The sequence below is a fragment of the Ochotona curzoniae genome, unplaced genomic scaffold, assembly GCF_017591425.1.
Source record: "Ochotona curzoniae isolate NIBS_2020 unplaced genomic scaffold, NIBS_Ocur_1.0 contig_3432, whole genome shotgun sequence".
Taxonomy (NCBI): Eukaryota; Metazoa; Chordata; class Mammalia; order Lagomorpha; family Ochotonidae; genus Ochotona; species Ochotona curzoniae.
This window is the reverse complement of record NW_024465859.1, coordinates 19,169,668-19,186,079: the sequence shown is the minus strand read 5'-3', so window position 1 is coordinate 19,186,079 and position 16,412 is coordinate 19,169,668. Positions and strand designations below refer to the sequence as shown.

Below are 16,412 nucleotides of genomic sequence, written 5' to 3'. Positions count from 1 at the left end.
TCTGCTTTCCCACTCACCGTGTCTTAGCTATGCTGGGTTCAACACGGCATGAAGCCCTTTTGATGGATTTTTGTGAAAAGTGTCTTTCCATTTGTTTTCCCCACCCTTTCCTCTACTTCCGTGACCACACTTCCTGTGCTTGTTTTAAGGTCCTCGTCTGCTAACCACGTGTCTGGATCATCCACGCATCTGCTCCTCCATCTGTGTTGTGCCTGGCTGTCCATCACGTGACCCTGCTTCTCTACACCGTGCTCGGTCCTTGGGAGCTGAGGCTCCAGAGGCCGGGACAGTCATCGTGGGCACACCTGGTGAGATGCATGCCTGGGTTCTGCTGCTGTGCATTCTATGGAGATCCAATGTGACTCGGCATCATGCCTGCCTCTCAGGGAATTCTCACTTGGGAATTCTAAGAACCTGCAGGGCGTCTTCTCACACTGAGAGGACTTTCTCTTAGAGTTTCCAACCCATTTCTGGCACCCACACATGCAGCATCAAGCTGAAAACTCTGGGCCTGGTGCCATGGCTTAGCAGCTAAAGTCCTCACCTTGAATGCACTGCCAGGATCCCATATAGGCGCAGGGTCTAATCCTGGCAGCCCCACTTCCCATCCAGCTCCCTGCTTGTGGCCTGGGAAAGCAGTCGAGGACGACCCAAAGCCTTGGGGACCCTGCACCCGCGTGGGGGACCTGGAGGAAGTTCCTGGCTCCTGGCTCTGGATCAGCGCAGCACCAGTTATTGCGCTCGCTTGGGGAGTGACTCATCGGACAGAAGATCATCTTCTCTATCTCTTCTCCTCTCTATAGATATGACTTTGTAATAAAAATAAATAAATCTTAAAAAAAAAAAAAGATGAGAACTCTGAGGACAGGGTCAGCCAGATGCTGAAGGCTGACTATCTCCCAGCATCCTTCTGTGGCTTCAGAATGTGTGAGAGCTACTTCACTCCATCTTGTTAAAGTTTTCAGCTGCATTCCCCAGACTGCTGTGTGGCTTGAGCTATGATTAAATGTTCCTTGGAAAGAAGAACTAGCCACGTGTTTGTTTGCTTTCCAACCTGTTCATCCCACCTTGAGTAGCTGCTTCAAGCTTCCCTGGTGTTTCCTCTGCCCAGCAGTGGCCTTCTCCCCGGCTGTGCCCCATCCCCAGGTGCAGGCCCAGAATCACTCAGCACTCCCAGTGTGGGAAACAGGGTAGTGAGCAAAGATTGCCAACTTGCCTTGGGAAAGTTCTTCTGTCACTAGTCACTAGTAACTTAGTTCCTTCATATTTTGTTGCTTCCGTAGCTCCCTGACATCTTTAAAAAACCGAATTTTTAACAAGTTTATCTGACACTATAAAAAGTTATGGCAATGCACTGACTTTCCTGGCCTATTATATCCTGACTGAAATACTAATTCCATATCAGTATTAATCTTTAATCAGTTATTTCACTAAATTCTCTTATTCTTTGATTCTTTTAGGATTTCCAGAATACAATCAGTAGGCAGTTTTGTTTTCTTGGGCCTGGCACAGTAACCTAGTGGCTAAAGTCCTTGCCTTGAACGCGCAGGGATCTTAGATGGGCACCAGTTCTAATGCTGGCAGCCCCACTTCCCATCCAGCTCCCTGTTTGGGGCTTGGGAAAGCAGTCAAAGACAGCCCAAGGCCTTGGGACCCTGCACCCATGAGGGAGACCTGGAAGAGGCTCTGGGCTCCTGGCTTCGCATTGGTGCAGCTCTGGCCATTGAGGCCGCTTGGGGATTGAATCAACAGATAGACGATCTTTCTCTGTCTCTCCTCCTCTCTGTATATCTGACTTTCCAATAAAAGCATTTACACAAAAACCCTTTGTTTTCTTTATATCAATACCTCTAAGTTCACTTTAAATAGTAACAGATATAATAGACAGTCTTGTCTTTTTTTTGGCCTTTGGTGGGAAAGCATCTAGAAAATATGTAGCACGGTCTTCTACTGAGATGAGAAAATCTATAGTTTTAATATGAAAAATTGTGCCGAACATATCCCATGGTTACTTCAGCATATGTGTCATTCTGACTGCCCGTTAGTCACGCTGCTGCACACGGCTCATTTGCAGGTTGAGAATCCTCCACTCGGCAGATCTGAAATCTCCAAAGTCGGAAAGGTCCGAGTGCTGACACAATACGTTCAGTAGAAAATTCCATTCCTGACTCGGCACGGTTGGTCACGGCCAGAACACTGAACACACTGCGTGCGATTACGCGCAGGATCATGATTTCAAAGTGAATACCAAATAGAAATGGATTCTGTGTTTAGATTTGGGCTCTGTAAGTTAGCACCTTTTATGTATGCAGACGTTCCAATACCTCAGAAAATCTTAAGTCTGAAACACTTATGGTTTCAAGAATTTGAGATAAGGGATATGCAAGCTGTATTTCTGATTTCTACATCCCGTTTTTATATTCTTTGCTAATCTGCTACTTTTTTTTATAGGATCTTTCTTTTTTTTAAAAAGATTTATTTTTATTATTTTTTTTATTGGAAAGGCGGATATACAGAGAGGAGAGACAGAGAGGAAGATCTTCCGTCCGATGATGCACTCCCCAAGTGAGCGCAATGGCCGATGCTATGCCAATCTGGAGCCAGGAGACTCTTCTGGGTCTCCCACGCAGGTGCAGGGTCCCAAAGCCTTGGGCCGTCCTCGACAGCTTTCCCGGGCCACAGGCAGGGAGCTGGAAGGGAAGTGGGGCTGCTGGGATAGAACCGGCGCCATATGGAATCCTGGGCATGCAAGGCAAGAACCTTAACCACTGCGCCACTGCGCCAGGCCGAGGATCTTTATTTATCAAAGCAATTGTTCGGTATGATTTTTAGATTCACAATGCAAAGTTCAGCTTCAACTACAATCAGTTCATGAGAACATTGTTCTGTGATGTGTTCCTCAGTGATGGGTTTGTGTCTTTATTACTTGGGACTGTTAGGTTCTCCGGACAAATTCCTTCAGGTAATGGACTTTTGCTGATGTGTTCTGAATTTGCTGTCCCGGCCTGGCTTTGGCAGAAGGAACGCATCCTGGTTCTGTGCTTGGAACAACCCCCTTCCTGGCTGCTGCAGGCTGTATTCACGCCGCGGCTTATTTACAAGTGGAGACTGCTGGTGGTTTTAACACGTGTGGTGCTCAGACGAGGAAGGAAGCTGTTATCTCACACTAATGCTGGAAATTCTCCTGAGCGCTATATCACCTCTCAAATATTATAACGAAGAAATCCTTAACCATAAAGCAAATGAATTAACAAAAAACCCTCTTTACACGTAAGTGTCATACAAAATAGATCAGTTTTAGAGATTTTCAACTCTATTTCTTGTAGGTTTCTTGAAAATGCAGTTTTGTTCATATTTTGCTTTATGGCTTCAACAGGAAGGATTTCAAAGTGAAGAAAAACATCACAGAAAACAAAAAGTCGAAAAGAACACCAATCAAGCGATGCCAAAGGGACTGAAACTTTTCAGTCGTCAAGTACCGTGTGACTGGTAGAAGAGGACAGAGTGGCTTAGGGACAAATAATTTGGGAAAGAGTCAGGAGGACAGCAAGAGTTTTCAGCTTCTCCATAGGCTGACTTACCTTTTCCAAAACTTTGGCTATTCGAGTGCCAATTTGTTCAAGTGACTGCTGTGGATATTGGTCTTTGCCAAGATTCTGCAGTACCTGGGACAAGGAGAAACGCAGTGGGTCAGAGGAAGGCCAGGTAAGACCTGCCAACACTGAGCTGAGCCTGTATCACAGGAGCACCCTGTTTCTGTGGGAGACTTGCTGCGCGCTGCCTGGCCAGGCTGGCTGTGGAAGATACATGCAGAGCTGTCCCTCAGCCCTTCCGTCTTCAGAGAGGCAGATGTGCAGAAAGTCCCATTCAACACAGCCATATTAGCAAAGAGAGTGAAGGAGAAAAGCTATTGGTAATTCTGTTGCCTGTATGTGCCCACTGTTCACACCTTATACATGCCTTTCAGATTTTTTTCCATGTAAGCATTCAAAAATTTCTCATAAAATAAAGTATCACATGGTACACTGTTATCTATGATTTTACATAATACATCCTGAATAATTCCTCATGCCAATGAAACTATTTGTATCACATCCTTCCCTACTGGTGTCATTGTACGCTATTTCACATCTATACCAAAACTTATTTAACCACTCCTTCTCAGGTGGCCATTTGTGACACATTTTTCCATGTCTTCTCTGAGAAATCTTGTTTGCTAGGGATGTGTGAGTTCTGCCCTCTTCCCCTTTAGAACATGAACAGCAGGATTAAATGTCCACACATCTTTCTCAAGAGCCTCTATGTGAGGGCAGGCAGGAGGCCGCTCAGTCAGAGTTAGCATTTCATAGCAGAAGCAAAACAAAACAAAATGACAAAAGTTAAGTTTAGTCCCAGGGCTTCAAATAAATTTGGCTTGACCTAAAGATACTCAGATAACAGTTAAATGAAAAAAGGCAAATAGAATAAGGCCTGGTCACTTGTACTTTGTGCTCCCAGCTGCATCCTAACAGGCTGGGAGCACAACAGGGGAGCCAGCGGAGCACTCACCTCTGTTAACTGACTCTCCCCCGTGTAGTGCAGGCTGGCTCGGTTCGAGACCCCATGCAGGTGATCCAGGGTGTGCATACTTGTGGGTAGGTTGCCATTACAAATGGGCTCCATTGCTGGCTGTTGTATCGGGGTGGCAAAGTCTATGTGTTCTGTGATGCTGAAATGGAGATAACCACATTATATGTAGAACATCTGAGTGGGTTGGGAAGAGACAGAGCCATTAGCAACCAGCTGACTGAACTCTGATACGCCATCCCTTTAGGGGCAAGTTTCCAGAGCAGGTAATTTTTCATCCAGGACTACTGCCACTGAGTCCTTTTTTTTTTTTTTTCTACTTTATGCATTGAAGCATCCTTCATCCTACAGAAATATTACTGAAAACTTAGAGGGTAAGTGAACAGAGACAGTTGGGCACCGTGTCAATATATAAAATGTGAGCATTCGGGATGGGTGCTTGGTGTAATGGTTGATTCACTGCATATTATTACTAAATATCAGAGTGCCTGGGTTCAAGTCCCAGCTCTGCTCCTGATTCCAGCTTCCTGTTAACATGCTCCCTGAGAGGCATCAGTGACAGCTCAAGTGCATTCCACAGGGGACTGAGATTTCCAGGCTCCTGGCTTTGACCTGACCAAGCCTCCACTGTTGGAGGTCTTTGGGCAATGAGCTAGCTGATGAGAGCCAACTGTTTGTCTTTTTGCCATTAAAAAAAATGCATTTCCTTTCATGTGAGTATTTCTCATCATGCACATGCTAAATGTTATATAGAGTACGATATGTACTCATTTTCACATTTTACTTGCTGCTATTTAGTAAGCTATGTATTATGCAAATGCTCATTGATTCACTCTCTTCACTTATTTACTCAGAGCCCATCACATGTCACATAACTAAAATAATCAACAGAGCTTACAGTCCCTGCTGTTAATGGTGTTCATTGTCTTGTGAGTGATATGCTTATTATAGATGAGGTAAGTTACAACAGATGGAAACCTGTTGACAATACACCACAGCTGGGTATATTTTTCTTCTCTACTTTGGAGAAGGGTGGTTAGTAAAGGCTTCCTTACGGAAGGTAAGATATAAGTTGAGGGTTTGGTGTTTGGCACAGCAGTAAAGATGCCACTTGGGGCACTGGTACTCCACCATGCAGCTTTGGTCCTGATTCCACTGGCAAGCAGCAAGTTATGGTTCAAGTAGTGGGGTCCCTGGCACCCACGTGGGAGAACTAAATCGAGGTTCCTGGCTCTGACTTAGCCACTGTTACTTGCAGGCATTTCGGAGGTGAACCAGCAGATGAGCTGTATGTCTCTTTTCTTGGCTTCTCAAGTTGGAAGAGGAGAAAAAGGAGAGGGGGGTGGCATTGTGGCACTGCAGAGTAAGGCATCACTTGTGATGTTGACATCCCACATTGGAGCACTGGCTTAAATCTCTTGCTCTCCATTTCTGATCCAGTTCATTACTATTGTGGCTGGGAAAGCAGTGGATGACGGTCCAACTGCGTGACCCCTGTCACTCATTTGGGAGACTAGGATGGAATTCTTGCTTCGTGGCCTTCATCTGGCCCTGCTCTGGCTAACTGTGGCTATCTGAGGAGTGAACCAGTGATGGAAGATCCTTCCCCGTCTCTCCTCTGAAATAATAATAATAAAAAAAAAAGGAGGTGGGGAGTGACTTAAGTTAACACCAAAAGAATGAGACAAACAACAGCCCAGGTAAACTGGCATGGTGTGTGAAAACCCCAACAGGAGAGAAGCTGAGCTGAAGATGCAAATACAGGCAGGGAACAGAGGATGAAGGACTCTGGGGGCCCCTGGAATAGCAATGCTAAGTCTCTGCGTGTGAGCAATGACTTGACTTATAACAATGAAGAGAGAGGAGACTGAAGACAGGCCAGAAGCGAGTCCAGCCGGGAGGTCCTCGGTGAACTTGGCTAGAGAGCGTGTTGTTCTAGCGCGAGGAGGCAGCAAGGGAGATGGAGAACAGTACAGGGAGCAGAAGCAGTGAGGACTGGACAAGGGAGTGGGATTCAAAGGATCTTGTCAGAGTTATGTACCAAGAACAATAAACTGACAAACACAACAAGTCATTTTCTGGATGGTGTATGGGCAGGAACACTTTGTATTTACTTTGCCAAGGCAGAGGTGCCTGAGAGAGATGTAGCTTACAGATCAGATGGATAGCTGGGTAAATGTGGGGAGGGCTTTGAAGAAAGCTCTGGTCTTAAGGTTCAAATCTGGGAGCTGTCAAGGCACTGAGGGCAACTGAGGTCCTGGAAGTACATCAGGCTGACTAGGAGTGACTGCAAAAAAGAGAAGGTGCAAGTGATAAATCCTGAAGAACTTAGCACTGAGAAGAGGATGAGTACCCAGGGAGGGAAATAGTACAGGAGCGAGTCTGCCCAGGTTGTATCTTGGCAGGTGTTTAGAAATCTCACTTTGCTGTTAAGACTTCCTGATAAGTTTGTGCTGTGAGGGACCACACATTTTGTGTTTTTTTAAACAGGGAAATCCAGTCTTTAACTCAAACTGAGCAAGTTAGGCATATCTCTGTGGTGAAGGCGATGGAACGGGGATACATCCCTCAGTCCCCACAGTGGGTGAGTCCACCCCGTGGGCTGTGGCCAGTAAGGGTCATAGTTTGAACCACTGATTCCAGGAAAGATAATTCCTATACACTGCTGACCAAGAGCTGGCATTCCTGAACTTAGCTGAGACCCAGTGGGCACACTGCTACTGATAGGCCATGAAGAAAGGAGAGGTTTTAATATACTCACTCGATGTTTTTTGAAGAAACTGCGAGCCAGGTACTCACGATGGCAGTGAGCTCCACCCAGCGGAGTTTGAGACATTCATCTGGGCTGGGCCATCCCAGACTCTGGTAGTCCCGTTTTTTCCCTAGAAGGAGAGTATGTCATGAATCTGCATCGTCACCAAGGAACAGAACCCACAGTGTCTTGGGCCCTGCTTTCTGCTTCACCCAGATTGTTGCGTTTGGTGATGCCGGTCTTTTTTCTAGTCTTCAGAGTGCTCATCCTCTAGAGGTCTAACTGACTTCTCACTTAGGGCAACAGGAATAAAAGACCATCTTACGGTATAGCCTTATTCTCAAAGGTAGAAGGTGAAGCAAAAATAAGTGAGTCCTTCAATGGGTTTGAGACCGATCAACATGAAATAAGGGTTAAGATACTCTTCAAAGTTAACATTCTTACCAATCTGAACTTTTACCCTTCTATATTTTGAGGTTATAAGGACGGCTCTTAGTAGAGACATTTCTGGCATTACTGACTTCCTGGGTTGTGTAGTTCTTTGTCATAGGCACCTGCTCTGCATCCTGAGGATATGTACAGCATCCCTGGCATCCACCCACTAGATGTCAGTAGTATCTTTCCCTGGCTGAACAAGGCCCCCCCCCCCCCCGACAAAATCACCCTACACAGAAAACAACTGCTGGGAAATAACAAAGACAGTGAAAAATTACCATTTATTTTATGAGCACTCATTGCGTGTTCACGTTCTGTGTTGCTTTACATTCACAGCCTTACAAGGTAGGTTTCAATTCTCATTTCTTAGATGAGAAAACAGGCTCAAAGAGATGAAATGACTTGCCCAAGATTACCTGGCTAGCAGGTGGCAGAGCTGGGATCCAGTTCCAGGTCTGTTTGGCTCTACTGTGCGTGCTCCCCATCACCACCCTATTTAGTTACATGGGGCTTCAGACTCTGCTTTCTGAGCTCCTTCTCAGGTACTACCTTTTGGGTCCAGGTCCTCTACACAGACCAAGTCCTCAAGAAAAGAACTAAATCTTGTCTGGGAAAGGATCTTGTGAAGGAATCACAACGGAATGGACAGAAAGAGAATGTTAACTCCGTATAGCACTTTTTATTCTGTAGGACTTTGCTAACAACAGAAAACTGTCTGAGGTACAGGCAGAGGTTTAAATTTAGATTTCAATAAAAAAAGAGAAAAATAGTTTGGAAGAGTTTCATATTAACTGTTTAAATTAATAAATATAAACCATAAGTTTCACAATAAAGCTTTTATGTTTGAGAAATTTGTTTGAAAAAAAATATTTATTGAGCACCTATTGTAAGGGGCTAGAAACCATAAGACACTAGGGATACAGACAGGAATAATCAGACGGCCTGCTCTTGAGCTCACAGTCTAGTGAGGAAGGTAAACATAACAAATCATTATCATACAACAGGGTAGGTGGTAGACTGGAGGCACAGAACAATTGCACAGAGGTAAGAGCAATTATTTTCTGCTTGAAGATATCAAGGATGACATGGCACTTGAGTTAGAAAGTTTTAGGATGAATGGTATTTTAGCACCGCAGAGGTGACATAGGGCATTCCAGACAGGGCAGCAGCATATGCAAAGGCACAAAGTTAAAACAAAAGCATGGTTGTTCAGAGAATGGTGCTCAGAGAGGCTGGGTTGTAAAGGGTCTTGTACTCCACACTAGGAAGTTTGGACTTTATCTTGCAGGCAATGGGAAACTTCGAGCCCACATCTCTCCATCTTGTTCACAAGGATATCAAAAGAGGCTCTGTTAAATGCCTTGCTGAAATCCAGTTACATAATGTCTATGGCACTTCCCTGGTCTTCCAGTCTAGTAGCCCTAACCAAAAAAGGAAATGAAATTAGTTAACCATTATCAGTACTTAGTAAATCTACAGTGGTTCTTAATGATCTCTACTTTTCCCCCAACAGACTCACAATTATCTGTTTAATAATTTGCTTTAGCAGTTTATAAGGATTTATCATGAAACTTATTAGTTGGTAATGAACAGAATTCATATTTATTTGAAAATCAAAATACTGGATCTTAAGTATTTTGCATCTCTTCCATGCCTTAGAACTTTTCACTGTAATGACTGTGAGAGGTTCATGATCTCATCTGAAAAAATATTCAAAATACTACTTTGGACCAACAACTTGAAACCATTTGAATTTGCTCAAGTATTCATATAATCTCAACAACAATGAATTTTAATTTTTGCTTTATAATTTTTAGATTTTTTTGCTCAAAAAGGGAATTTGGATTATTAAATAGAAAAGTCATACAGAAGAAAAAAAACACCCGTAACTCCATCAGCAACAACAGATAGCCATTCATGACATTTTTGTCCATTTCCTTCCAGACTTGCTTCTATGTGCTTACTTATTCTGCCATTTTCATCAATTCTAGAATGTCATCAACTGTAAGGTCCACATTATTTTATACAATTTAAGACAGAAAGAAAAAAAACTGGCAGTTACTCTGTAAGATACTATCAAATGTAACATGTATCTCAATTCCAGAGATACTGAAACAGAAAAAAAACTCAGTTGATGAAACAGAGTGTAATTACTACTTGTACTTAACAAAATTTTATTTTTCTAAGTATACTATTTTATACTCTGTCTTAGAAAGGTCTTCTCTCCTTGACAGCATCTAAATATTTAACTTTTCTTGCTTTGGAACTTTCATTTCCATGTAAGCTTGCACATTCTTTTCATTGATACGACCCAAGACAAACCTAACACAGGAAGTGTCACTTTCCTTGTGTAACTTGCTCACATATGCTAGCTTCCTTAAATAGAGCTAATTTAAGCTTTTACCCTCAGCGTGATGACATGTTCTTCTTGGTATCCTCAATATTTTTCACAACTAACAGTTCATTCTGAGATTTAGTCAAGCCAAGCTGAACCCATTCTTTTATATTTTATTATTTGTCCTCTACTTAAAGTAGAGCTCTGGTAAGTAAACAAGCTTCATTTTAATGCAGTTACCGTCAATTTGCAGTTTAATTCAAAATACCTTCATATTAAGTATTTTTTTAAAACATTCCTTGACTATCTTCTAAAGTCAGCTGAATGCACAGTAGCAACTCCTAGCCTGGATCCCAGAGACAGACTTTAGGGAACCATGAATGCCCCAAATATAAATGCTAAACTTTGACGTACATGATTTTTTTTTTTCTGGGCAACAGTTCCAAAGCATTTATTTAGAACTTAAAGAGAGATCTGAAACATAAAAAATATTACTAGATAGTTAATAACCACAGAGTCCTACATGTCAAAGGCACTTAAATCACTTTATATGCATAAAGCCAAATAATCTTCTCGACTACCTTGAAGAATATATATGACTCTTACCACCTTTCCACATGTAAGAAAACTAGGGCACAACGAGATAAATAGCAGAACTCATGCTTGAACTCAGGGAGACTGTCTCAAATCCACACTTTTACGTGTGCTATTGGGCTGCCAGGTAAGAATCCAGGATCTATTTAAGCTTAAGGTGGTAAGAATATAAGCCATGTGGACAGCAGTAAAAACTCACTCATGTCAAACTTTACTTTCTGTAATACCAATGAATGCTTTCTTGTTCATTTTTCCAGTTAATCTGCTCATCTGAACAATTTCAAGTAATGAGGACATACTTGAGAAATAAGACATGACAGTCTACAAGAAGCAAGCAGCAGATCAGACATTCAGATTTACCTTGTGGCCCAGGGGACGCCACCTTGGGGCCAGTGATCTCCAGGTTTGCTTGGTGTCTATGTCCATTTTCTGCCTGATTTGATTCTGTCTTTTTCCCAGGAGTTTTCTTATGATCTCCTTTGGGTTTCTTTACTCGTTTGACCTGGAACGTGATCTGAGAAGCACAAACAGGTCAAGGACAAATGGAGCCACTTAGTAAATCTGCCAAGGTCTGTGGACTTCAGGGCTTTAGGAGTGACATGGTCCCCTGGCCAGGGGGAAGTTCTTTCCAGTTTAATTCTTAGTGATCTAAATAAAAAATGGTTGGCAAAATGAGCAAAATAATCTAGGCTAGAAGAAGGTATAGAGGAAATTGAAAAGACAGATGTCTGAACTAGGTAGATGCCAGTCTGCAGGCTTTGAGTATGGCTTAACACCTGTCCCATTTTCCTTTGCTTCTAAGAGCTAGCAATGGGTAAGCAACATGAAATGTTTCCTGCAGCACAATTCCTATGTGTACAGTTTGGAGTTGAGCAGTGCCACATTCCCAGCAGAAAGTTCACACTTTGCAAACTAGAACCTCCTAAAACCCGCACTGTTATTTCATGATGATTGAGCTGGCAAGCTCTTACCCATTCTGTTGCTTCATCGTCTTCACTTCTGCAGTCTCCATAGCAAGAGCTTCTTGCCACTCCATCCTGCGGGCCTTTCTTCAGCACACGTATCCCCTGCAAGTCTAGACGCCGCCCCTTCATCTCCAGTGCTCCCCCAAGGCCTTCTAGAGGCCAAGCCTGTTGAAATTCATCCACCAAAGCCAGTATTTCTTCTGACATCTTTGTTTCATCTGAATTCTCCAACTCATCAGAACCATTGCTCTCCTCAACCACTGTACCTGAAATTCAACGGCATGCATGTTACTAAGATGCAGTACTCAAATACTTAAGACACTCCAACAGGGCCTTTAGGGAAAGTTTCAGCACTGTTTAGACACAGTTTAAACTCCATCTTTGTGAAAAGTACCACTCAGCATCTTCAAAATTGATAAAAACCTATCTTTGTCACCTGGCAATGCCCTGACAGTCAAGTTACATACTATCTCTCCCCCACAAGAAGACCCACTTAAAAGCTAAAATGAAGAGCTAGCCTTGTGGCACACTGGATTAGGCCACTGCTAGCAATGCCAGCACCCTGTAACTACTGCTGCTCTGTGTCTTGGATACTCAGCTTCCTGCTAATGTGCCAGAGAGTGCAGTGGAAGATGGTTCAAACACTTGGGTCCGTGGAACCCTTATGGAAGTCCAGGACTGAAACAGGCATTTGGGGAGTAAACTGGTGGATTGAAGATCTCTCCCTCTCTGCGGCTCTGCCTTTACTAAAAAGAATCTAAAAACTTGAGTCAGCAGGGCCACTCCCTGGTGATCTCTGTACTTCGCATTCCGACTTCCATTACAGGAGGAGAGTCTGGCTGTCTGGCTAAAAGTACTACTGAAAATGCCTCAAGAGTTATTCTTTCTTGAAAAATCTATGCTTCTTCCATTTCTTAACATAGGCCAGTAAGTCTTTTCAAGTAAAAGATAATTTTTAGGCTTTCTGAACAGTGATGTCTACTACCTTTACTAGGATTCTTATAATTTTTTTCATTGCGTTCTAAAACAAGGATATGGGTTTGCCAAAACAGAGTCAGAACCTTTCCATTTCTATCCTGCCTGCTACCGCATTCCTAATGCCCAGCACTGCCCTGACACACAGCCGTAGAGTGAAGACTGCACCTGGAACACCGTGGCTTGTGCGGTTCTTGAGAATCTGCTCTCCTTGCCTTTGCCCCGTCTTGCTGGCAACATAAGACTTTCTAAACTCTAAGGCTGACCTCATCACAGGTTAACATGTTACCAACTCAGCAAAACAAGCACCACCAAACTCAGGCACCACGTCTGCAGCGTTTTATTTGATTTTAAAGCTTTCAGTAGATAATCCCAGAAAAGCAGCTGGACAGGGTTGACACTGAGACCTCAAACAGCAACTAAAATCAAACTGCCTGATGTCTCTCTAAGTTTGCCTCGTCTTACTTTGGATTTCTTCTTCTTTCTTCTTGCATAGCTACTGTGGGATTCCTTGCACCCAGACCTGAGACAAGGAAGGGCTTTCAATGCTTAAAAGTGCCTTTTGGTCAAAAGGAGACCACAGGTAACTGTTTCCCCAGAGTAAAGCCACAGCTGCACAAGGATGCTGTGTTCAGTAAGCATAGCCAATCGGATTGTCAGCAAGGAAAGAGTTCAACAAACCAAGTTTCAAAGGTTACAGCTGCCCTGTTCCCTATACCTAATGATGATACACACACACACACACACACACACACACACACACACACACACACACACACCACGTCACTGCTGAAACATCCTTAATGGGAAATACTGTCATTAATGGAAGCCAAAATTCAAAGGAAGAGAGACTAGAGAACTGTCACAGGTCTTGGTAGCTGGTGGCCATCAGGCCTTCCCAAAGGCTGCTGGGTATGGGGTGAACACAACTCCCCAAAGACCACTGCTTAGTATCTATATGTATGTATATGTACACACACACACACATAGGTATATACATATATACACACACATACGTGTGTGTGTGTATTCTTGTATTTTCTTCTCAAAGGTGAGAAATGGACAGGTCACAAAGTACCTGAATTGGAAAAAACAATCCAATCTTCATTTATGTAGTGTATTTCATGCATAAGCTGTACAGAAAGCTGCATTGTGCAAGCACAAAGGATATGAGTAAGACTGATTTATACTCACATTTAAAGACAAAGCTATGCACATTAAATTAGATATCAAATGTTTTTTTCTAGAAAAAAAAATGTTTGAATGTAACTACAAAATACTGCTTAGAGGCAGGCGGAAGACATGAGGCCAGAGAACAGGGGAGTCACTTCTGTGGTAACATTTTAAACTAAGTATATACACACATACACATAGGGTAAAGGAGTCGTATGTGAGAGTACTTCCAACTTCAAGTTAATGAGAACACAGAATGGGCACTGGGCATGCTAGCCCAGGAGACACCTAAGGATGGGCACTGGGCATGCTAGCCCAGGAGACACCTAAGGAAGTTGGGAGACATTGAGAATGCCTCTCAGGATGACATTGTTAAGTGGAAGAATAACAAGAAGTTCCTATGCATTAGGAAAGTTAAAGGCTTGGAAGAGTGAATCAGTAAATCAGAGGCAGAGGACAGAAGACACAGAGACTAACTAGAAAGGTATTTACCAGGGGTCGGTTGTGTGGCATAGTGAGTTAAGCCACAGCCTGGGTGCTTGTTCAAGTTCTAGCTATTGCACCCGCAATCCAGCTCCGTGCTTATGTGCCTGAGAAGACAACAGAAGACGACCAAGGGCTTGGACCTTGTCGCACATGTGGGAGACCTGGATGGAGCCCCAGGCCCCTGGCTTCAACCTGGCCAGTCATCACTGGTCACTGTGACCATCCGGAGAGTAAGCCACCAGATGCGAGACCTCTACCTTCCTCCTTGTATTCTCTTAATCAAATAAATAAGTAAATAAACCTTCAAAAAATTTAAAAGATTATAAAACCAGAAAGATAGTTTACAATCTATGGAGTTATATAAGGTAAGTTAAAAAAAAATTGATGGAAAAGTTGAATTAAAAATTTGTACTATTTTTCAAGACTTTTTGATATATCCTCACTTAACATCAGCTGTCAGGGTGAAGACAAAGGGAATCTGAGAAAAGGAAGAGAACAAAGATACATGACAAAGTTGTAATGGAGAAAAATCAGTAACAGGGTAGGCTCAAAGATGATGTTAAGATTTTAAAGTCTCGGGCTCAGCACGGTAGCCTAGTGGCTGAAGTCCTCGCCCTGCATGTACCAGGATCCCATATGGATGCTGCTTTATGTCTTGGCTGCTCCACTTTCCTTGCAGCTTCCTGTTTGTGGCCTGGGAAAGCAGTGGAGGACTGCCCAAGGCCATGAGACCCTGCACCTGTGTGGGAGACCCAGAAGAGGCTCCTGGCTCCTGGCTTTGGATCAGCTCAGTTCTGGCCATTGTGGCCACTTAGGGAGTGAGCCAGTGGAAGGAAGATCTTTCTGTCTGACTCTTCTTCCCTCTGTAAATCTGACTTCCCAATAAAAGTAAATACATCTCAAAAAAAAAAAAAAAAAAACTGGAATGGAGGCCAGTGCTGATCTCAGATGCTGTCCTGTGCAGAGCACACTGTCCTGCGTGACCATGCTATGCAGCTGGAATACAGGTTTCTGGCTTGGTGAGTGATCAGGATTGTAAAGAATCTCACCAAGTTCTAAATTACAGAGTAAGAAGACTAAGTAAATGTTAAGCTTGCTGCATGTGGGACAGATGGCATGATGCAAATTGAAAATAGACTGGGACTTCTATTTTTTTAAAATCTCTTTTACCATGCATTATTTTCACAGTGGAAAAAAAAAAAGAATGAGTATTGTGAAGGTGAAGAGAATGTGAGAACCCACCATAAAGCTGATGAGCATTCACATCTGTCACAGGGACAAAGCCTAGTGGCACTGAGCAAAGTTACAGCTGAGGCTGACCCACGACAACAGACCCTGTCAGGAACAGCAGTGGCTAGCAGGTGTGCTGAGAGGTGGAGATGAGCATGTACATAGTACTAACGAACAAAGAGCATCTCAGCATAACTCAAATTATCTATCTATCTATCTATCTATCTATCTATCTATCTATCTATCTATCTATATCTGAAAGGCAGATTATTCAGAGACAGGAGAGACAGAGGTGGTTTTCTGTGTGCTGGTTCACTTGCAAATGGTCACAACAGCTGGAGCTGAGCCAATCGAAAGCCAGGAGCCAGCTCCTTCTCTGGGTCTCCTACGTAGGTGTAGGGTCCCAAGGCTTTGGGCTATCTTTCACTGCTTTTCCAAGTCATTAGCAGATAGGTGGGCTGCAAGAGATAAGCTGGGACATAAACCAGTGCCTATACATGGGACGTTAGTGCCACAGGGCAGAGGATTACATGTGGTGTCACCATGCCACCCCCCTCAGCATAATTTTCCAATGTTCTAAACACATTTGGAGGTTCATATATAAGTCTGGGGACCTCAGTTTAACAGATTTCCAAATGCACATTCATTGGTGACAGAACTCAGAACCGTGTTTAAAAAAAAAAAAAACCTGAGCAAACCAAAAGTAATGCAATGGTAGGAAAATAGATGATATACTGCACCAAAAATTAGGTCTGAAAAATATTTCATGAGAAACATCTGTGAAAATTTCCAGAGAGTACTTTAGGGATGGTTAAAGACTAGAGGCCATTTATAAGATGTTGCAAGCCGCATCTGTATGCACTGGCCACATGCCGTACCTAAAATGGCGCCGGCTGAAGAA

The 16,412-nt window shown here is 43.2% G+C and overlaps 1 protein-coding gene across 6 annotated transcripts in view; it reads right to left on the bottom strand.

Annotated features, from left to right (window-relative positions):
- Positions 1 to 16,412, bottom strand: part of TTC17 (tetratricopeptide repeat domain 17) — a 128,991-nt gene that overhangs the window by 23,949 nt on the left and 88,630 nt on the right. For 5 of the 6 annotated variants that reach the window (XM_040980130.1, XM_040980131.1, XM_040980133.1 and 2 more), the window contains 5 exons: positions 11,654 to 11,913; positions 11,043 to 11,196; positions 7,328 to 7,448; positions 4,549 to 4,708; positions 3,582 to 3,665 (listed from right to left, as the gene is read on the bottom strand). In XM_040980130.1, the coding sequence (XP_040836064.1) occupies positions 3,582 to 3,665; positions 4,549 to 4,708; positions 7,328 to 7,448; positions 11,043 to 11,196; positions 11,654 to 11,913 (779 nt within the window). Of the gene's footprint in view, positions 1 to 3,581; positions 3,666 to 4,548; positions 4,709 to 7,327; positions 7,449 to 8,615; positions 9,175 to 11,042; positions 11,197 to 11,653; positions 11,914 to 16,412 lie in introns of those variants that run through there. The other variant, XM_040980135.1, reaches the window with a different exon arrangement.